This window comes from Monomorium pharaonis, chromosome 2, assembly GCF_013373865.1.
Source record: "Monomorium pharaonis isolate MP-MQ-018 chromosome 2, ASM1337386v2, whole genome shotgun sequence".
Classification (NCBI taxonomy): Eukaryota; Metazoa; Arthropoda; class Insecta; order Hymenoptera; family Formicidae; genus Monomorium; species Monomorium pharaonis.
In genome coordinates this window covers 7,085,110-7,108,260 of record NC_050468.1, presented here as the reverse complement: position 1 = coordinate 7,108,260, position 23,151 = coordinate 7,085,110, and the positions used below count along the sequence as shown (strand labels likewise).

At 32.8% G+C, this 23,151-nt stretch overlaps 2 protein-coding genes across 4 annotated transcripts in view; one reads left to right on the top strand and one right to left on the bottom strand.

Moving 5' to 3' along the window:
- The window catches only part of LOC105840746, a 171,261-nt gene extending 149,599 nt beyond the window's left edge, over positions 1-21,662 (bottom strand). Inside the window, exon 1 of the mRNA XM_036282343.1 lies at positions 21,353-21,662. The gene's annotated coding sequence lies outside the window, so the exon portion shown is untranslated. The remainder of the gene's footprint in view (positions 1-21,352) is intronic.
- Positions 21,663-22,414: 752 nt separating this feature from the next.
- Positions 22,415-23,151, top strand: part of LOC105837584 (syntaxin-17) — an 87,945-nt gene continuing 87,208 nt past the window's right edge. The window contains exons 1-2 of one of the 3 annotated variants that reach the window (XM_036282930.1): positions 22,415-22,841; positions 22,913-23,108. In XM_036282930.1, coding sequence (XP_036138823.1) covers positions 22,710-22,841; positions 22,913-23,108 — 328 coding nt within the window. In that variant the 5' untranslated portion in view covers positions 22,415-22,709. The remainder of the gene's footprint in view (positions 22,842-22,912; positions 23,109-23,151) is intronic. The other 2 variants (XM_036282931.1, XM_012682480.3) reach the window with 2 other exon arrangements.

The window sequence follows — 23,151 nt, the reverse complement described above, 5'->3', positions numbered from 1 at the left end:
ACTCAAACTTTTTCCAGTAAAATTACTCAAGCCATAAATCCAATCCAAGTTTGATATTTTATATATATATATATATGAAACAAAATTGGTCATCAAATTTGTTTTCGATCATAAAAGTCAATTTAATCATAATCAACAATTTTCTATCAAATTATAATTTACATTTAAATTTGAATAAAATATCATATGAAAATTTAACTATTTTTTAAATAGAATATTATGTTAATGTTATAGTATTAATAATAATTGCGATAGCAGCACATAAAAATATCATTTTGTTCATTAAAATAAAAAACGAATATTGAACTTTCTTAACGTATGAAAATTTTCATACGTTCAATAAAAAGAAAAAGTCAACGCGAGGGCACAAACGAGAACCGGATTATCAAACTCACATTTTGAAGAAAATTCAATAAAACCGCTAAAGCATTAAGAAACTGAGACCCTCATTTTTCGTGGGTCCTATCGGCCACGACGATCGAGCAGAATTCACGAAGGACAGTGGTACGGTCACTCTCATAAACCAAGTAAGTCGACCTACTCGGCTATAAAATTCAACTTCAGAGTCTCTTTGTGTGCGCTCAGCTTCTTCTGAACTAGAATGTGAACGTGGCGAGGAGCCGTCTAGTGGAAGGTGTCGGGCTGAGGTAGAGAAAGAACGTTGTATTAAAGAGAAGGAAGAAGACGCAAAAGGTGGAAACGAAGGGTGCGCAAACACTTCGCCCAAGGACCGGTGCTGCTATAGGCTTTTACCTACAGCCTTCGTGGAGGCGATTGATTATTTAAGTCCTCTCTTGGCTTATATACCTAACGTTCTCTCCGGTACCTCCCGTGAGACCTCTGTTCCCGGTTGACCCGTAATCCTTTCTTCTTACTCGCTACCACTCGTATATTTGTAAATTCACAGTCCGCTTCTATCTCGTCGCGGCGCACAAAGAGGATACTTTCGGAGTATCGAAAATCGAAGTCATACCGATCGGATCGAGACCGAAAACACCATTGGCCGTTGCCCACCTTCCTTTTCGTCGTCGTCGTCGTCGTCGTCGTCGTCGTCGTCGTCGTCGTCGTCGTCGTCGTCGTCGTTGCAATTTTACTCTGCACGAAGTGCTCTACGCTCTACAATCCCTCCTTACCCTCTTCTAGTCCACGTGCCTCAAGCTACGTAATGGTCTCGAGCTTTACACCGGGCACGTGCTTCCTTGAATTAAAGACCGTCTTCGTACTGGTATACCGCACGCGGCTATCGTATCGCATACAGCCGGATCGTATACAAGGTTTCGCGGCCCCGGAAAAAGTCGTTGGAGCATGAAAACTTCAATGCCAGCCTCGCGCTATTGCGAACATTCCATCGGTGCACGTGTGTGGACCGGCGCGAACACATCAAAATACGGAGCTACGCGTTCGTGGCTCGCAAACAGTACTAACTTTTCGCGGATCTCGGTGGATCGAACGCCAATTTCAAAGCCAATTCGAAGCTTGCCGCGACAGCTCTACGGTTCCACGATGGGAGACATAAATATTTTATCGCCTGGCTATATGTAGCGACTACTTTAACGGTACCAACTAGATGGATGTTAAACATCGTGATTTACGAGTATGCATACGCATATCGTCTGCTTCGCAAGTATCCTCTTTTGATGACACTAGTAACCGACAGGCGCCTCGTTCACTGACGCCGAAGCGGGCAAATGATTCAAATAATACTTAATCATTGATTATGCAGTAAAAGCTTTCCTATCAGACTATACGAACTTTATTTTCTTATCGTTATTCCAGTTTATGATTAGAATATAAATGACATCGTAGAAGTTGTACGATCAACTTGACGATATATATTCCTAGTATAAGAATCCTAGTACAGAATAGTAAAAACTCATCTCGCATTAAATTAGGTTTACAATAGAATACAAGAGGAGCACAAGAGGAATGATACTGTTTCTTATTAAGCAATGAAAAATGGCAAACCCAAAATCATTTAAAATTATTGCAAATGCTAGATATCAGTAAGCAAGATCCTCGACAAAATGCAGGATGCCCAAAAAGCAATATTCTAGAAAATATGAAATATCAGAATCTCGTCTGAACCAATACCATCTTCGAATACGAAGGCCCTCAAAGTCTTACCGAAGTTTCCAATCCGACAGCTTCCCAACTTACCGCGGTTTATACATATATCTATATCCCTAATACTTCTGCGGTCAACAAAACAGTTAACTATCCGGGGGATCTTCCACGAGGCCGCGCGACCGACGACAAATCCGATTGTTCCAATGGCATCTCGATTCGTGGTCGATTATATGTATACAGTATGTATACCTTGTGGGAGCTCTTGGATGTACTCTCGTCATATCGGCCGGTTCACGAGCAACCAGTGCGAGGGGATTGGAAGGGGTTGGGGTCGGACGAATACATCCGCCTCAAATTGATTGGAATTGTTCGCTGGCTGATATCTCGTTCCTGATGGTTCGTGGCGGCTTCAGATAGACAGTAGGCTGCACCTTGCACGCGGTGAGAGGACAACCTCGGTGCTTTGCGTTCGGTTGGGTTAGACTAGGTTAGTTTAACCCGGGTTATATCCGTCAGACCGCTCTCGTGTGTTTGCGGAAAGCTGTGGGCGAGTGGGGTAAGGACGAGCAACGACGAAGGGCTTCTTGCTTGGAATTAATTTCGAAGCTTCTACGGAGAGCGCCACTTATCCCACGCTTATCGTATCGCTCGATAGCAGGACGCGTTAACTTCAACAGCAATCGCCGAAAATATTGAATGTTTACGTTAAGTACATTGTCGATCAGTAATTCAGTTCTCAAAAGGCATTTCTTGATACCAATTGCAATTGAGACATATATATAACATAATATTCCGATTGCATTTCATATTACTCAAAATCGCATTAGCTCTCTTGCATTTGCGATATACCGAAATGCACTCAGATGATTTGCCATGAAGTCCTCGATTGAATAAATACATCAATATCTTTCCGAAAAACTAGATATTCTTTTGATAAATCCATTAGCCAATTTGACTCGTCGAATCAAGCTGTTCTTAACGAAATATCAAGTCTCTGATAATTTTTGAATTATAAATAATTAAAAATAAAGCATCTTTAGCAAATTAGCTTTAAAGAACTAAATGGTAACAAATTCACATTTTTCAGTAAATTTCAAGCATACCTTAAAAATAATTTTATTTCATGTAAAAATTATGATAAAGTTACGCTAAATGATGATCATTCTTTACATTTTTCGCTAAGAAAAAGTCGATTTAAAAAATTGTTTCTATTATTTAAAAGCATAAAATAATAGAAACAATTTTTTTAATCGACTTTTTCTTAGCAAAAAATGTAAAGAATGATCATCATTTAGCGTAACTTTATCATAATTTTTCAGAATTTCTATAGAAACCCTGTCTATTTAAAGAAATTAATTACTTAAATATAAATATAACTGTTATACTTATACTATAAATATAAATAATTACAACTATAAGTAATTGAAAAGAAGATATTATATATGAACAAGACATAAATGTAGTACTCTATCTTAAAAAGATTTTTGTTGATTACTTGGCACATCAGAAATTATGCTTTATTAAATCTAATAATGTAATTTTATCGTTACAGTTTTATATATCCATAATATACTCAAGAGCATAATTCATACTCGTAAAGCGATATTTACAATTGTTCCGGCATACGGATGTTTTACTGGGAACACAATTATAAATTACTGAACGATAAATTTACCACCAATAGTAACATGCCATCATTTGTAAACGTTGACACGCGCATTAGGAAGTATTACAAGTAGAAAATTGGTATTGATTATCCAGCGAGATAAATTAGCGGCAATTTATTACATATCATCTTTTAAATACAATTAAAATCATTAGGTTCAAATAAAAAAATTTCATTATATAACACAAAAAATTTCATGACCAACAATAATTTATGCAAATTGATGATGATAATAATTTTGTTTTTAATCTTTTTAATTGATCATATTTTTTTATCTGAAATCTTTAATTCGTTTAATCTTCATTATACTCAAAAATTTATTAGAAGATAAAGATTATGTTGCTGAGAAAGACCTCCTCCTCCTCTCTATGTCTCTTTTCAGCAATTTTTTAATTTACGTTATAATCAAATATTTTATTTCCATTTCGTAAAATTTATAATTAATAGTTTATTTGTTATACAATTTTTGACTGATTATTATTATCGCACTAAAAACACTCTAACAAATCAAGAAGTATCATTCGTTATACACACAAAAGCGTAATAAAAGAATATTTATGACGCTTCAACCAAAACTATAAAAATTTCGAATCGTAATTTACAGTCTGCTAAACGTGGTACACCAGGAAACACAATGTTATCCATCTAATATTTTACGGCCTGCAACAGTAGCGAAACGGCCTGTCAAAGATTAAGAAAAAGATTGTAAGACTTACTGCACACCTAGATTGCGAGTATATCGAGTTGTCGATTTACTTCCAATAAGCGCCGGATTTCGGAATTTTGTTTTGAGATCCAAATCGAAACTAACCTGAAACATAAAACAGTAAAATGTAATTAGTTTCAAATATGTCACATATAAATCACATTAGGAAATAAATCTGGATTAAAATTAAAAAACAGATGTTTGTGATAAATTTTTATATTATTCATCATTAAGATTACTTAGCTGTAATGACTCTATACATAACGCCGACATTATTTTATGCAATCTCGATACATTTGTATGCGATTGATTTAAATCGTTTCGAGAGTATGGGTGATCGTTGACTCATGAATGAGTCATATATCATCTGCACATTAATGACATTAAATCGCACAAAACAGCGAAATGCTTTCAAACTTAGCAGGTGCCGTATCACCACGACTTCCGTGATACGTCACGGCTAATATGTACGGGCGCAGTCTATAACCGTAACAATACGTGCTTTGCTTTATATCGCCACGGGCAATAATTACCGCAGCAGCAAGGTGAACTTCAGTTTCATGAATCCTCCAAGGAAACCGCTGCATTAGATTAGGTAGTTTGACACTAAGGAGGTGAACGTGCATCCAAGCCTAATCTGGAAAGCAATAGTTCGCGTTTACGTCCCGGTGTATCCTGCCTTATAGTGTTACCGCTTTTGATATCTAAGAAAGCCTTGTTTATCAAATTAGTGCAAATTACGTAAACTAAATTACTAAATACATGCTAATGAATGGACTACAAGCAATGACAAGTGCATTCGTAATTTAAAACTACTTTGAATGGTTCAAATTGGATTATTCAAATTATAAAGAATAAATTTTAAAAACATTAAGAGAGTTTATTTACATGACACCCTCATTATTTCGATAAAATAAAATTTTGTAAATATACAAATTTTCTTCCTTCTATGTCTATTAAATAGATAAAATGGTATTATATCGCATACGTATAAACATATAAATTTTGTCAAAAAATATTTTTTTCATAAATTTTAAGAAAATTGAACAAAATTCAGCTATAGATATTATTTTAATATTTTCAGTTCTCATATACAATCCCTATATACAAAACAATTTACTATTACTAAACATTAATTAGTAATTGCATTAATAACTGCATTATCAAAACATTATTAGTAAATATACCACTGATTACATTGTCGCAATTGATACTAAATTGCTTCTCTCGATTTCAATAAAATTATATACATACGCGTGCAGCAAACTCCCCCTTCCTCCAATAAAAATCTAATTACGTAATTAACGAGAATAACAGCCATGGGAGGTATTCGTGATTAGTAGCGACAATTATTATTCATTTCTCCAATTAATTGATAGAGTGTATACGATCGAGTAAATTTGTAAATACCCCGCGTGTGCTAAATTAAATAGCGTCGTCGATGATATCTTTATTACGCGACATTCAGTCGTACATCAGATAATGCCGTCGGAGAGTTAAACAGACGGAGTCACATCTTTCTCTCGTTCCTCGACGTAAGGGGCGATTCCCTGGTACGTTGGAAATACGCGTGAGGGATGGCTTCGACCATTTTATATGACGTGCCGTAGGTAATCCCCATTGCGAAACGATCTGGGCCACGAGCCGAGGAACAACCTTTTTATTTCTCGACCGGTTTTACGGCAAGCTCGCTTCCACATTTATCTCGGCTCTTTCTCTGCCCTTCGCTCCATCTTCACTCTCTTGCTTTGTCTCAGCCAGCTCTGTGTTTTCTCCATTCTTTGTACCTTTACGGCTTCTATCGTACGACAGAACTTGTATAATGGCATCCTTAGTTTCGCCGTTGCCTTACTTATCCAGCATTTATCAACGAATTTTCGAGTATAAGAAATAATCGACAAGCAGCACGACGTGCGTGAATAGGATTCTTATGATGAAAATATACCATAAATAATCTTTGCGACTGCGAATCAATTTCGATAAATGCAACAAGTATACATAGAAATACAAATTATCAAAGAAATTTCTATTATTTACAATTAATATATACTTACAATTAAATTAAAAAGTTTTGCTATTTACGCGCGTCTTAGATATAGAGAAGGTGATAGATATTATAACCAATCATATTAGCTTCGTTATTGATAAATTTCTAATAATTATTATAAAATCATTTATTTGGTAACATGCCAATATAGTGACGCTAATATCCCTGTACACAATAGTCGACATTTGTTAAAAAACATTTTTATTTTCGGCATTTCAAAACTTTCTCAAAGTACATTTTAACATTTAATTACTTTCTTACTCATTTAAAATTTGAATATACCACACAAATGTATGTATACTTAAGTGTTTTTAAAATTTAATTTTTTATATATTTATATTTAAAAAATAGTGAATACTCACTAATTATGACAGCTATAAGTATACCACTGCAAATCAGTGATAATACACTGATAAAAATTTCGAGAGTAAAGTTAAACATGGGATTTGATTAATATATGTAGCCCCTTAAGAAAACGTACTGACATCAATAGGCCTAGCACAACTTCTTTTTTCAAAGTTTTCAAAGTAATTATTTGACAAGTTGATTGCAGTTTTACTGATGATCTATAACTTACTTATATTATCAATTTTTTGTAGGAGTACAATTTAAATTCAGAAGATTTATATGTACATACATACTGTTGCATATTCCGTAGTATTTTCTTTTATTTTAAATATACACAATATATCTTTATAATAAACCATGTCTTTTATAATAGTTATAACTAATTTTCTCAATTTATTCTTGTAATGTCATTACCATTCCTACACCTTCTCAATCTATATGTATTATGACCCGTTAAATATGTTATAACTTTGAATCTAGAATCAATTAAAGAACACTTTGATAAATGTAATAGTTATGCTTTCAATTCAAAATATTAATTATTAACGTTAAAGTTAACGTATAAAATGTAAATGGGTGGTCATAATACCATCTTCTCATCTATGTAATCAATACTCTGCACATATTGAAGCAGCATAGATAGCAACGGATGGCAAATTCCGGCATTGGTAGGCATTGCGCACACACGCACACAACACGTATTCAGCATATATATATCCCGTTTCTCTATGTAACTAGCTCGAAGGATTCGGCCAAGTGATAGGACGACAACCCCAAATCCTATCCACGTATATTCGAGATGAGAAGCTTGTGAAATAGATAGGATTTGACTATAGGGTGAATTGCGCAGAGGGACTGGAATTATATATAAGTATCCATGAACTAATCTCAGTTACACCAAAGTAAATATTAATTATAATAATACAACAACAGAATAGGTTTTTTAAAGTAAAGATGTTCAATCTAAGATAATATTAGCCTATTGTAATTGTTTAAAATGAAATTAAAATATTATTTAAAGCATGTTTAAAGGCAAAAAGTTGTGATTAATGCTTTAACTCATAAAAAAAATAATAAAAGAATTAATTTGTACAAGATAATCAGAATTCTGGTTAAAAAAAACATTGTCTTCATTATGATTAATGCTATCTAATATGTGAACATTGCGGCCGTAACAATTTCCGACAATAACTCATTCTTTTTAAGCTAAAAAAATACTATTTTAGCGGCATGCATGTATTTGTAAAATTGACAACACTTTGAAAATAACACAATATTGTTTTTTTTTTTTTTGCTCATCTATCTCGTACGTGATCAACTACTGTAGAATAAAAATTGATACTACAATTATTTTATATAAAAAAAAAGAAGAAAGTACGATCCTCTCCGGGCCTTCCCGAGTCGCCACTAAACTGGGTTGATGGAGGGCGACGCACCAAAACAGACGACTAATAAAGCTCACGCGCAGCTTCTTTATATATGTATATATCTTTGTGTGTGTGTGTGTGTGTGCGTGTGTGTGTGTGAAGAAGAAATAAAGCTTCATTGTGTCTCGCAGCCTTGAGGCTACCGCAGTTTCATCGAGGGACAAAAGGGATAGGGCCAATGGCGAGAAGTGAGGTGGGTGAGATATTATTACGCAATACGAATAGACCTTTTTTGTCGTTTGCTGTTAAGGGCGTCGCAGCAAAAAGATCCCTTCGTCTGCAGATTGCGGTTGCTAGTATGCGGAAAAACTTAAGAGCTTAAAGTGGCCGTCCTATTGCATGCGCCTTACGCAATATATATTAAATTCGTAAACTTGCACTAAATGCCATCTAAAAAATTAACTGAATCTTATATGTATTAACTTAAAAGCCTTCTGTGTAGGTATATATCTATTTTAAATGCCTGTCTGTGTATTATTGACCGTAAGGAACGTAACTGCAAGTATAATTGTAGCGGAGTGTCATTACGGATCTAAAGCATTGTTCCGTTCGTTTCTTTGCGATATAAATTAAATTCTACTATTTCGTTAGAAATGAGGAGCCAATTAAGATACACGACAAAGAGCCATTTCATTTGATCCTACTATTTTCTACGGTAGTGAAATTTAATGCAGTGCTGCCATTATTCCTCTATACGTTCGTACAAAGTGATAGTAAAAATTTTTAATGACATCACTCTCCGCGATATACAATATAAGTACATTATAAAAGACTTTCGCACGGCATTATTACAAAAATTGATAATAATTCTCGGTGTCATAAAAAAGGCAAGTCCATCGTGCTATAAACAAAATTATTACTATACGCGTCATGTACGACAGAACAATCGATGTAAACTCTTATTTTTTATGATGATATAGAATCTCGAAAATTTTTTAATAAAATTTTTACAAAATTTTCTGAATTTCTGAAATCTTATTGACAAAATATATGAAACTGTGTAATAACACACTTATAAAAGCTCATAAATGTAATTATACAGCTAAATATTGCTAAATATGCAAAACTGCAATATATAGTAATAAATATAGTAACTACGTATCGACAATGGAAATCAAACAAATTGACCATTCAGTTGCATCAAAGCTATCAGAAAGTTCGGTTAACTTTTTTTTTAATCAAACGATAAATCGACTGCCTACACTGCGAGCGAGCCAGCAATTCCGCAAGCCGAACTAGGTCGGCATATTCGGGCATATATGTATCACTGCATGTAAAAGGAAAAATCTATTATCAGACAGAAACTATATATTCCACCGGGGTAACGGGAAGAAGATCACCTTCACTTTTGTTTCCAATATTTCGGATGACGCAAGAGATATCAAATCCAGAAATAATTACTTTCCTCTTGTTTCAAATCAAATACGGTTTCTACGTCGCACTTTTCTCGCGAACGAAAATCTACGTCGCACTTTCATAACCTGTCAAAAGATTTTATTTCTAATTGTTTGCGCGCAGAACAAAGTAAAATTTATAATTTTTAAATATAAAGAATTTAGATCGAATGTATACTAAAAGAATGTAAATGTTTTATTTGCACAAAGTCTATTTGCCATTAAAAACTTTCTGAGGGATCATCCTTTAATAATTTTATCCCTCCGACGTAATTCTGATGAATAAACTTCGTGCTTGAGAAAAGTGCCTATAGTAATTGTCGATAAGTTAATTCACAGACTCTCTCGCCCCGAAGTGCGAAGTGGTTTTTTACGCCGCGTGCCAAAGTGTCAGAATCCACGTGGATGCTGTAAGATTCAATTAGAAGCCAATGGGCTATGCAGTTTACCGTCGGCCCTCTCCCGGTCCTTCGCTTTCTCCCTTTCTGTCTCTACCTCTCTCTTTCTCTCTCATCTGGCGCTAGTGAACACTTTCCGAAACCCCATAGAGACATGCGCACAGAGCCGTTTGATGCCAGATGCTGCCACGGATATTGGATAAAAGTTTCTCAGTTCGCGGAGGAAATAATTTCACAAGCCGCGCGCGGGCCAAGGGCTGCTGCCTCTCTTGCACCCTCTTTCCTCGTTGCGCAACGTTCGTTCTTTTACAGGAACCAGCGCTAGGAAAGAAACTTACCAGAACCGAGTAAGGCCCCACCCCCTTCGGATTTTCTCGACTTGTCGTGTTTCTCTGTAGACAAAACGGGCGGCGACGCCACCTGACACTTAACATATATGGTAAAGTCCCGTTTCGTATCGCGCAATGGTGAAACTTTCCACCCGATCGATTAAGAGATAAAGGTGTTTACGGAGAAACTTAATCGTGATACATTTTATTTTTAAAAATCGCTATCTATTATTATAACAAAATTATATTGATCAAAAATATCCCAAAAATAAAAAATATTTTTATTTTATTTTATTATTTTTAATACTAAAATATTCTATGTCGTTGCGTTATCTGCCCTGTTACAAAATTGATAAAAAATTTGACGAATGTCAATCGCGTTGCAAGGAACAAAAATATACATCACAAAACGTCACAAAAATATACATTCAGTTTAACGACTCGAATAACAGATTTTTAAGAATTATAAATGGATAAAAATATGAGTCGTACACATGTTTCAACAAAAAATGTTATCTCGGTATACATTAAAGTACAATCACTATTCTCTCCTCTGTTACGACGTCTAAATACAAACACCATGTAATCGAATCTCCAAGACAGCATCAGAACGATCACACCACCCATCTTTATCCTCGCTAACGCGCATTCCAAACCGCATACTGTTATTTACCTAATACAATCGTCTTATCATTGATAAGCCAGATGATTCCATATAAAGAATATGAGAGAGAATCGATAGAATAGAATATAAAAGTGTTTTGTATTTGAGTTTTAGTAATAGAATAATGAAATAAGTACATTGATTAATATAAATTAATACGATAAAAAATTATGATTTTAGAATCAAAGCATTATCGCAAAAATGATTAATTATTTTACCCAGAATTCAATGCATTAACTCCTTCTCAATTTCACATAAATACTAAAACAATTTTAAATAAATGCTTTCTTTAAATGTTATTTTAAACAATTTATTGATATTAAATTAATAATATTAAATATATAGACATTAAATAATTATTTTATAAATACTCATTCTAAATCATTATTTAGATAAATAATTAATGTAACAAATATTAAATTAATATTAAATTAATATATATTCTTTAATACTATTTTAAACTATTTATTTTAATGTAAAATAAGCATTAAATAAACATTCTAAATATTTGTAAATCATAATTTTTAATAAATAATTAATATAAAATAAATGTTCGATAAATAATAAATATTATTTTCAAATGGTAATAAAAAATAATAATAAAATAAAAATAATTAAGAATAAACGTTTAAAAAACGTTTAAAAAACGTTTAAAAAACGTTATCTATTGATTGGAATGTAAAACCGTTTTCATAATAAAAAAACATTTATTATAACAAATCTTCTTATCTTATAATAAATTTTCTTCAATGTGAACGAAGACAGAATCTAAAACTTTATTTAATAATACGAAATCGTAGGTTTATAAGATCACGGGTTTGTGGGACCACAAGATCACGAGAACACGGAATTTTTGGGATCACGAGTTTACGGAATCACAGGATTAAGAATTTACAGGTTTACAAATTCACAAATTTATGGAATCACGGATTTACAGGATTATTACAGGTTCACAGAATCACAGGTTCACGCAATCACGGATTCATGAGATCACAGATTCACAGGTTTACAGGTTTGCAAGATCCCAAAATCACAGAATCACAAGATCACATACGATCTAAATAAATTGCAAAAAAGTTGTTAACTGCTATCTCATCTTTGGGTATAAAAAAAACTAAAAAATATACTAAAATTAGCAACGCCTAGTTTTTTTTTTCAATAAAACACTTATCGAAACACTTAAAACACTTTACTACTGTAATAATATATACAGAATCATATTAAAATGTTATTGAATATATCGTTTTAATATTAAAAAGTAATTATAAATAATAATTTGTATAAATATCCATTCTTATAGTTAGCGCATTTTTTCATATCATTGCTTTTGTATATCATGTACTGCACAAAATCGCTGCATAACGTGACAATTCCTGATAATGAAACATGTCACGTTCAATATAATGAGATCTTAAGCTCACTTAAAAAATTCATTCTACAAGTTTTTAAGTAATTTTTTTCGATAATCTTCGAATTCACGATACATGTATTGCATAGATTATATAGACTTTAATCATCCGATACGATAGCAACAAGAATTGTCCTCTGTTTAGTCCAGTTTATCGATACATGTTTCAGTTTTGTGTAACCGATCGGACTCACTATTTTTATCACGGATTTGCTTTTGAAGCATCCGATAAACAGCACTGGATCGGTCTAGCTAAGTGCTTTCAGCAGCGAGCAAATATTACTCTGTCACGGAACTTCAATAATCTATGGACAGCGTACATATAAATGTTTTTTTAAATCGCTCATATGATACATGGATTGCACATGATTAAGAAAATGATAATATTCTCGACCCTAAAAATAATATTATAATAATAATATTATAAAACAAATATTTTTAGAATTAAGATATAATTTAATCAGTTATCTCAAAAAATTTGGAAAATACTTTGTATATAAAAAATAACTTATATGCAACTACTAAAATAGAAACAGTTATCAAATTTCTTTTTATAATTAATATTAATTACACATTTTTTCATATAAAAAATAAAAATTTTTAATAATATTTATATTTTTAATAATTTAATTAATTTTTTCTATTTCCGCTAATTTTCTAAAACATTTGGAATGTGTACAACATATATTAGAATGTAAGGAATATGTGTGTGATTAATTTAATTTACAATTTATTAATGACACCTATTTTTCACATTTTCAAAATTTAAATAGCATAATAAATAAAACTAAAAAATTAAATAAAAGTAACTTAGAATAAAATTTTCTTATATTTATACGCAAAATATCCGGCCGCGTTTTACCCAAGATTTATTTACACTAGAGAGCACAATGTCACCGCAATATTGATTTATTTTCCTATTGCATACAACAAATCTTTCATAGATTACATCATGAATCAATGTCACGTTGCCTACCTTTTTAAACGGCCACTCATTTTTTGCCATGCTCGATTTCTGTCGCGTCTGTAGGAAATCATAAAATTGACGGTAAATCAATCGTATCATGAAAGAGAGACACGTTTTTACGTAAGTCAAGATACAATTTCGTGATAAAACTGTTTAATTATTTTTATCTGCGTATTTTTTTTAAGTTTATCCGTTTACAATAAAAACCTTAAATAATAAGGTAAACAAAACAGAATGAGTATGTACGCTTCGTTTGCATTGACATTTTTTAGATAGAATGATATGCAACTCAAATGTATGTTAATCAAAAACAATAGCTAAAGAGTTGTTGTCACGGTACATCTAAATAGCAACTTATATACATATTCATGATCTACAATAATAAACGCAATAAAAAAATTTAATTCGCGATAATGGAAAACATGCGACATTCACCTTTACTTATCAATGGAAAAGTAAAGCACATAATTATCCTTAAATACAAAACTAATTTGAGTTATTTTCTCGATCGAAAGAACTTTCATGAATTTGCATGTTCTTCCAATTCACCACAAGCTTTGTAAATGCTATAAGATATTTGATATTTAAAAAAACATAATAAATTATTATGTCAAATTTTCTCAATATAATTTTTCTCGATACAAAAATTTGCAACATTTACCAAAAATAAAAAATGTAACAATCAAATGGACTATCGTTTACGTTAAAAATTTAACGAAATTCCCGCTGATAGGCAATTAAAAATTGTTGCACAACATACGTGACATGCATACAAATGGCTTCTAGCGAGTGCATAAAGATTGCCCGTTCGAACTAAATTTAATCTCACGGAAACGATATTATGGCTGCTGTGCATCGCTATGTGCTTGCTGCACGTGCCACATAAAGCATGCAAGAGAGAAGTTGATCTCATATAGTGACAGAAAGCAATTTCTTTTCATACTATAAGTGATCATGTTCTGCCATATGTGAATAAATGCTATGCATCGGATCTTTCTGAACATTGATATCCTATATTTAAATTTTAATATTCAATATAATTCATAAAATTTTAATTTCTCCTAAAAATGTCTACTTTATATTGAAAAGTTCTGGCTAATAAATAGAAGAGATTTTAAATATTGCTTTATTAAGAGAATATATGTGTGTGTGTGTGTGTGTGTGTGTGTGTGTGTGTGTGTGTGTGTGTGTGTGTGTGTGTGTGTGTGTGTGTGTGTGTGTGTGTGTGTGTGTGTGTGTGTGTGTGTGTGTGTGTGTGTGTGTGTGTGTGTGTGTGTGTGTGTGTGTGGTGTGTGTGTGTACATGTATACACATAAATAGATAGTGATTTTTTAAATCAATTAAGAGTAGTATAATAATAGAATATAATTTTCTAATTATTGTATGGCAATAATTAGAATATTTGGAAAATTAAAAAATAGATTAGTTAATAAAAATTCTAAACAAATTAATTTTTCAAATAAAAAAGTTGTTACACTACAGTTACCGAGAATAGGCTTTTTTAACGTTGATGGTCATGTATTTTATAGTCCAATTCCTAATGCATTGTTGCATGTTATATACTGCACATGACAAGTTACATTCTTTCCTGTCAGCCTCAGGGAAGGGAATGCATAATACCCTAATAATAATTTAATTCATTTAATTAATCATAAAGCGTAAAATTGTATTGGTAATAATTCCTGTGGACCAATAATGTATCCTCGATTTTCGGTCTCTCGAATATAAATTGTCTTCCGCATGATTATTTTGTGATAAAGAAACATTTTAGTCGTTACATTTAAAAAAACGCATCACGATAAAGCAATAAATTAACTATCCAACATCAACCATCAAAAATATGTCACACACATTTCTCTTTTCGAAGCTGAAATCAATAATTAATCGATTAATAGATATTGAAAGATTTTATTAAATAACGACTTGCAATGCAATGTATCATTGCAAAAATCGGTTTTGTAACCTGCAATCTCATCACGCTTGATATTAGGAAGATTTAGTACGTGCGCGGCGATATTTCTTCTCGCAGCGATATTTCAATAACGCCCGCATAAAGTATCGGCGCGATCTGCCGATACAACCTCTAAATTCAATAGGTGCCTATCAGTTCTACGTCGCAAGCGACGCTAAATCTACATTGGTCGAAAGTGCTCCGCTCCTCTGAAAATCACGTGGAAGATTTCGTTTTGAGAAATCTTCCACTGATAACACTCATTAATATTCGTATTTATGGTAATCGCTGAAGAAGAATATTTTTGCTATATGACACCATTTACACACAAAGAGAAAGATTTCTTTAGATTTAATAAACAGTTTTGTTTGACTATTCCAAAGCATATATTTCTTTGGTTTTAATAAATTTAAAACAGATTTCTTTAAATTTCTAATAAAATTTATTAGAAATATATGCTTTGGAATAGTCAAACAAAAAACGGTTTATTAAATTTAAAGAAATCTTTCTCTTTATGCACCCGACAGTTTATTGTAAAATGTTGTATCAATAAATTGTATCCACGATGGCAAAAAATTAATAAATTTGCAAATTAAAAAAAAAAGACAAAGCACCACGTAACACAGAATAGGACGATATTCACAACGAGATAATCGATGGAGTACCGTTGTAATAAAAAATTTTTATAAACTGTGAAACCATCTACGAGTTTTATTTCCATAAATTTCATATATGGATAACGAAATCCATTTTGGATGGCAAAATTTGTGCAAATGGCACAAATGATAACATCCGTCGCGGTCACGTTGGATTTCACAATTCGCCCTTTGGTTTGGTCAAAATGGTAAACTCGTTATCGAAAACGCTAGGAATTTCTCTACGCCGGAAAATTGAACATAAACTTCAATATTGATAATTTGTGATAACGGATTATCAAACTTGTCCTAAATTCCGCGGAATACACATTTCCGTTATATAAAAAAAAATTATGTATAATTAACCTGTAAACGTGTGTATGTAGCAGAATGTGAATTTGATTGCGGGAACCGCAATATCGACGGCGGTTGTACGCGCAAAATTATACTGAGAAATATTTGAATATGCGCGAGTGTGTGTCGGTAGGACTTTACCGTGCGGGACGTAAATGCGGCAAGGATTAGTTAAACGGTCAATGTTTAACTACGGTGCGCCGTTACGCAACTACAATTTGACGACTTTGTTCGCGAATGCAAGACGGCAATAAAATCCACTTTACTAAAAGCACAACCGAGAGAATTAATTCGGTCGGGCTATTACTCTCCAGCCGGATGTCGCGTCATTAACGCCTCACCATGTAGCTGCGCTGTGTACTAAATTATTCGTGAAGCTGTCGCCGGCAGTATGAAATAGTTATGAAGCGTATACCTCAATATCTATCTCTATTTCCTTGTTAATAGTATCTATATTATTATATATTTATATTTATTATTATTATTATATTAAAGTTCAACTTCTCTTTCTTAATATAATCCATATTATATAATAACTACAAATTGTGTAGTAAAATTGAGTGTTTTCATAATTTGCTTCTCTATTTAATGCATTTTGTCCGTAATTTGTGGATGAAATCAGATTGCAATGATGATTTTTCTGCAATCTAGGATTATTTCCGTTTTAAAATATTGATAAGTTATAAATATGAAACATATGATCGAAGAGAAAAGATGAAGGAATTGTGCTTTTATATGCACGGGAAAAAGGAGGCGCTACGATTAGAATGCAACGTGTTGGCTGCAATAAAATCGGTAAAGTTCCTAACCAAGTCCAAAAGTAGTAAAGGATATAAGCTTGTATCATACTACTGGATATTTTTAATATTCATTTTCACTATTTATCTTCAAATTTATTAAAGTATTATCAAATATATTGTATGATATTTTTAGAAATACCCGTATAAAAGTACAAACTGTTATTTTAAAAATTAATTAAAATTTATATTATCTCGTCAAAATAAATATTAGTTACGTAAAGCAATAGAACGCCGACCTTATTTTATATACGTTTTCCTACGTTGTTAATAATGAGAAATAAATTTTACATTCAAAGAAAGAATGCAGTAGATAAACGGAAACAGTTCTTAACCATTGCTAGTCGCACTACATTCGAATCCCAGGCACGTGACTTTGTTACGAGATAACGCTACTTCCGAATTTATACGTAACCTCCACCTTAAAGATACTGGATTCGGATTCCCTAATTAACGTTTATAAAGATGACACTTCAGCACAATCCCCAAAAAACTTACATTAATATTTATTCTCTTTTGTAGATAATTAGTTGCAGATTTATATTGCAGACTTTGTTACTCTTTTTATAAAAAAAAAATCACTGATTTAAGACTAAACTCAGCACAGCACATAAAAAAAATAAAATAAACAAAAATCAATTAAAGGTTTTTTTCTTTAATGTAATTAATTTGTAGCTAATTAGTTGCTCTATTTCCGTAACAAATCCTATAAGAGTACTTTATTCTTCCCCGTACTTATACTTACTTTTCACTAATTTTTTTAGAGATTACGCAATTAAGGCAAAAGTAGAGCAACTAATTAGCCAACAAATTCATATTAAAAAAATTCTTAATTGGTTTTTATCTTATTTAACTTTTTCATGTAACTGTGCTGATTTTAGTCTTAAATCAGCACAATTGTTTTTTCAAAATAATTAATGCAACAAAATCTGCACTAGAGTAATTAATTAATCACAAAAGAGCACCATATATTTATGTAAATTTTCTTCGATTATGCTGAAGAACGAGAGACGAAGCTCTTTCTCTCTGGTCAACAGATATTAAATATAATTAAGTCAATCCAAGATGCGTAAACCAAAATAAATTCAAATAGTAGATACACATCGGCAAATATTTCCTTGCATTAATAAGCAGATACTTAAAACAAATTCATATTTCTATTAATAAAAATAATAAAAAAATTTACATGCATCTTGCAAAATAACTGTTATAAACATTAAAGTAATTTTAAAATAGAAAAAACATTTTTTATTTATTTTAAAGAAAGAAATTTGTTTCTGCCAAACAAATTTAATATTTTTCTTTTGAGATCAGGAATTTTTCTTTTGAGATGGTATAATATTTCCCGCATCCGCATATTCTAGAAAAACGACAAGATTAACAAATCTACAAACTTTAGTATTTAAAAACTGCTTTGATGAAAGTAGTATTTTCATAAGAGCAACTGCATAATAATTATGTAAATTAAATAATTTTGAGACTTTATATTTAAAAAAACATGTTAAAAGGAGTAAAAACAAATTCCCTGAAAAAGTTACACACGCACAAATTTTATATACATAAAATAAAGTCACATAACAGACGACAATATTCATAAATAATTAAATCCAATTCAAATTAATTAGAAAAAATAAATTATTATGTATTACATATTTACCGCAACTTAGGTAGTGGTGAATGACAGAGGAAATCGTAGCTGGTGTTTAAAAGCGCTTCTAAATGTCTGGCGACAAAAGGTCAAAGGATCGAATATCCAGATAGCCCGCGGTAATTTGAATGCGGTAGTTTGAAATAAAAGGTCACGCGAAAGCAGGACAAAACGGATCTCTGTGTACAGACGACGTATGGCAGCTAATGGAAGCCGGAGGAGGAATCATGGGTGGTAGAAGAAGCACGGCTGGGACAGGGGGAAAATCAAGGGGCCAGAGGGAGAACGAGATGGACGGGAGGAGGACGAAAGGGAGGACAAAAAGGGGGCTCGGGGTGGATACGACGAAGCGACAGAAGAGAAGACTCGATTACACGTCACCAGCAGCCCGGAGCCTATTTGGTCGCAATCGGTTTTTCATTACCAAAAGCCTCGCCGGGATTTATACCAAATTGTACATTCGCCCCTTGTAAAACTCACCGGGATTCCGTGAACGCACCGGGCATCAAAATCGCGAGGTAGCGGCATAATTGATCATCCCCGTGCATACATCTCACGCGCGTGCTGCCCATAATTTCCGGCAGACGGGATAAAAGTACACGTGCGAACCTATATAGGGCCTGCCGTTCACGTTGAATCTTCAATTCACGGAAATGGATTGTGCGTCAGAACTAATGCGAGATAAATCGACATGACGACTGACTCTCGTGAAATTCATGTGTATCCCACTCGCGGTTTCTCTCCTGATCCTTTATCACGAGTTTCCGACGATAGATTATGCATCTGCCGTGTGTCGTTCATTGAAATTTAAAACGATGCGAGCTGAATCTGAGTGCCAAATCTATTTCGCATCGATGCAAACATCGAAACGTGATGAAGATGAAGAATTCGTAATCGTACTCTGTATTTAATATTAAAAGTAAATTTCGTTTCAAGATTTTCTTAATATTTACAAAAAAAATAATGTAATAACACAGTTAATAAAGGAAAAAGAAAAGAGAATAACATTTTCTTCATTTTTATGTGCACTTTGATATTACTTTAATATTTTGAGAAATTAAAGTTTGTTTCATCATTTACTCTCTAAAAAATAAAAAAAAATAAAAAAAAAATTTTGAAGTAAGCAATTCAAGCAAACACATGGAAACTAAAAAAATATTTTATTTTACTTCTTTCAAACCTAATGAAAGCTGAGAATGGTACAAATTTTAGTCTGTAAATAAATATAATCTTTATCGAAATAATATCAAATGCATAGAAGAACAAAAAAATTCTTTTTACAATCTTGTTCTCTTCTATCCCTTTTTCATCCTTGTTTTCTGAATCCATAATTATTATCATATTATTATACTCAAAAAGAGAAATAGTCAGAATTATTTACTTATTAAATATTTGTCAATAAAGAGGCAAAAATTTCTTACTTTTAAAAAATTCAATTTTCATCGCATATAAGTATATCTTTTTTTCAAATATTCTATTATTGTTGATCAGATTTTCAGAAAAAACAACTACGTCTAAACAGTAATTGCGATTTAAATATTTTGATTCGAATCCAAATTATAAAGATTTGAGATAAAAAAGTGTGTAAAAATCTGCTAGTATTTAATGAAATAACGAAACAAATACGTCATGTTTACGGCTCTCTCGTTTTAATACAATTTTTTATTAATATTATTATTAAATTAATAAAATAATTTTTAATTAAATTGCTGTTAATATAGTACTTTTTTCATGTAAATATAAGAGATCCATGTTACATGTAATCTTCATTTAAAATTCGTGCGACTGCATTTAGAAAATATTTCGTCTTTTTTATGCGACTCTCAAAGTACAAATTTACAAAGACAAATTACATTAACATATAAACAAATAAATATAATGCAAATATCATGGCAAAAATTCTTTTCTCATATAAGAGAATTGTATCATTAAAAAAACTTTAGAGATATGAAATCATACTGATTAAATTTACGTTACTGTTATAAAATAAGAAAATGTAAAAATAATAAATTTTATAGCCCAATCTCACCATCTTTGATTAAATTAATTTATTGCCAATTGTAAAACTTGAAATTGATTGTATTATTTTCCTTGTCCACACAAATTTTCTGCAAACTGTAATTTATTCATGTAAAATATAATGCTTTAATTAAAAATTAAGTAATGTACATGTAATTAAAATAATTAAAAAATTCGGTTAGGGTAAATAATCAGTTACAAGTTTTGCAGCTGATAAAATTATAAATTTAATCGACCGATTTTAAGTTAATCAAAGTTGATGAGATTGGATCCTTTAAACTTTAACGAGAATAAGAAAGTATAAAACTCCGCTGCCAACTTAAAAGAATGGAATATTTAACGAAACACCGCCACTTGGCCATCCCACCAACTTATAGGTTAAGAAACAGGAGGCAGGTTTTTGCCTCTCGAAAAACCATTGTCCGTACCGAACTCCGTAAGTATTTCTGACTCCGGAGATACAAATTTACACAACGCAACGGAATCCAGCTAATTACAATCGGTGCATACGTATAATATGTACGTACCTGAATTAATTCGTCCGTCCGACGCGGCCGGCCGACACTTTTAATACCCGATTGCACAGCGTCGCGCGGTGTAGCGAGAAAATGATGTAAAGGTGTGCACACGACGATTAACCGATTATGTTATTGACGGAACGTGTCAAACGCATGATTTCGAATGAGCGGACACACGACGGACACACGGCAACGTTCGGCACACAAACGGCGGTCTACCCAGGTCCACTCGCGTTACCGCGCGCGCCGATTAACCGCTTTTAGAACACGACCGCGCATTATCACACTACGGCACTTTATTCCGTACTTTATTTCGACACTGCCGACGCTTATTCGGGGGTGGGACGAGGGTCGCGAGCTTGCTTTTTCACGCGCGAAAACCACAGACGCTCGAGCGTCGACGCGCGGCGCGCGGAATAATGGCGGTAAACTTTCGCGGCCGCGCATGTGCAATGGCCGCTGCGAATGGCGCTCGTTATAAACGCGATTAGCAATTTTCCTTTCCGTTATCGCACACATGAATTCATTATCGCAGGGCGAAATGTCACGTCGACGCCTGACGTTTCATTTCGCGATCATTTGCACAAAAGCACACACTTTTGACGAGTGGTAAACGTGAAATATGTGAAATTTATTGAGGTAATATTTTGCCTGTATTTCGTGAACAAAGCGTTCCCATTATCCCAGACGCAATAATTTCCGTCGGAATTCGCGATAAAATTCTATTTGTGACTTTATGAGCCATGGTAAATAGCAAATTAACTAATAGCATTATATTCTAAAATCTGCCAAAAATTGGAAATTGTCTATGACATAAAAAATTTAATAAATTTTAATACAACATTAGTAAAAAATACTACGTGATAAAACAATTGTTTGACAGGTATTTTGCTTTATTATTACAAAAATTATATATAAAAAAAAAGTAAAAGAATATTGATCAATCGCGCGTAATCAATCGAATATTCGGCAGATTCTCTTTTAAAAGATACATTACCCGCCATCTTACGTGGCGCATTAAAACTTGTAGCTGTTTAGTAGTAATTTGTAACTACAGATGGAGAAAGCGCTCAGTTTTTTTTTACAATCTTTTGTGCGTGTGTTGCATCGGGCAGATCAACAGCTGATCATTTATTTCGGACTGTTTTGAACGAAATGCGTGAATTTGATAAAGTAATAAAACGTAGTTATCAAATTGTGCAATTCTACATATCATCCAACACTCTTTTTTATCATGAAGATTTTTCGCTGAAACAACTGCAAGAAGATTGAAACTTAAAGAGTGCACTTTGAGATTGTGTCAATTCTGCAAGGAGATACACAAAAGAATATACGCAGTTAAGCGGAGGGAAACATTACCAGGAGCATGTCGGCATTATCGGAGAGTCTCACGATTAAGCAACCTATTAGACGCCTAGAAATCCAAATCAATAATTTCAATGTTGCCATACCACATCATGTAAATTTGTTGAAGCGACATAAGAACAATATCAAGAAAGTATGCATGTTTGTTTTACACATCTTACATACTTTTAGAGTCTTTGACGTGGGCTATTTAAATTCTTACAGTATCAGGAACAACACGATTGGGAACAGGTTCGGAAGGAGCACATAAATGTCTCTCGGATCATCAAGCAACTAAAGGAATTGTTGTACCAGATGGACACTCTCAGAGCGCAGGTTCTTGATGTTGATATTGGTAAATTTGATAAATTGACGACCAACGCACGATCGAGCATCATGAGCGCGATTGAGGAGTATTTAGGTAAGAAACAGCATAAATATACAATACTCTTTCTTCATTTTGA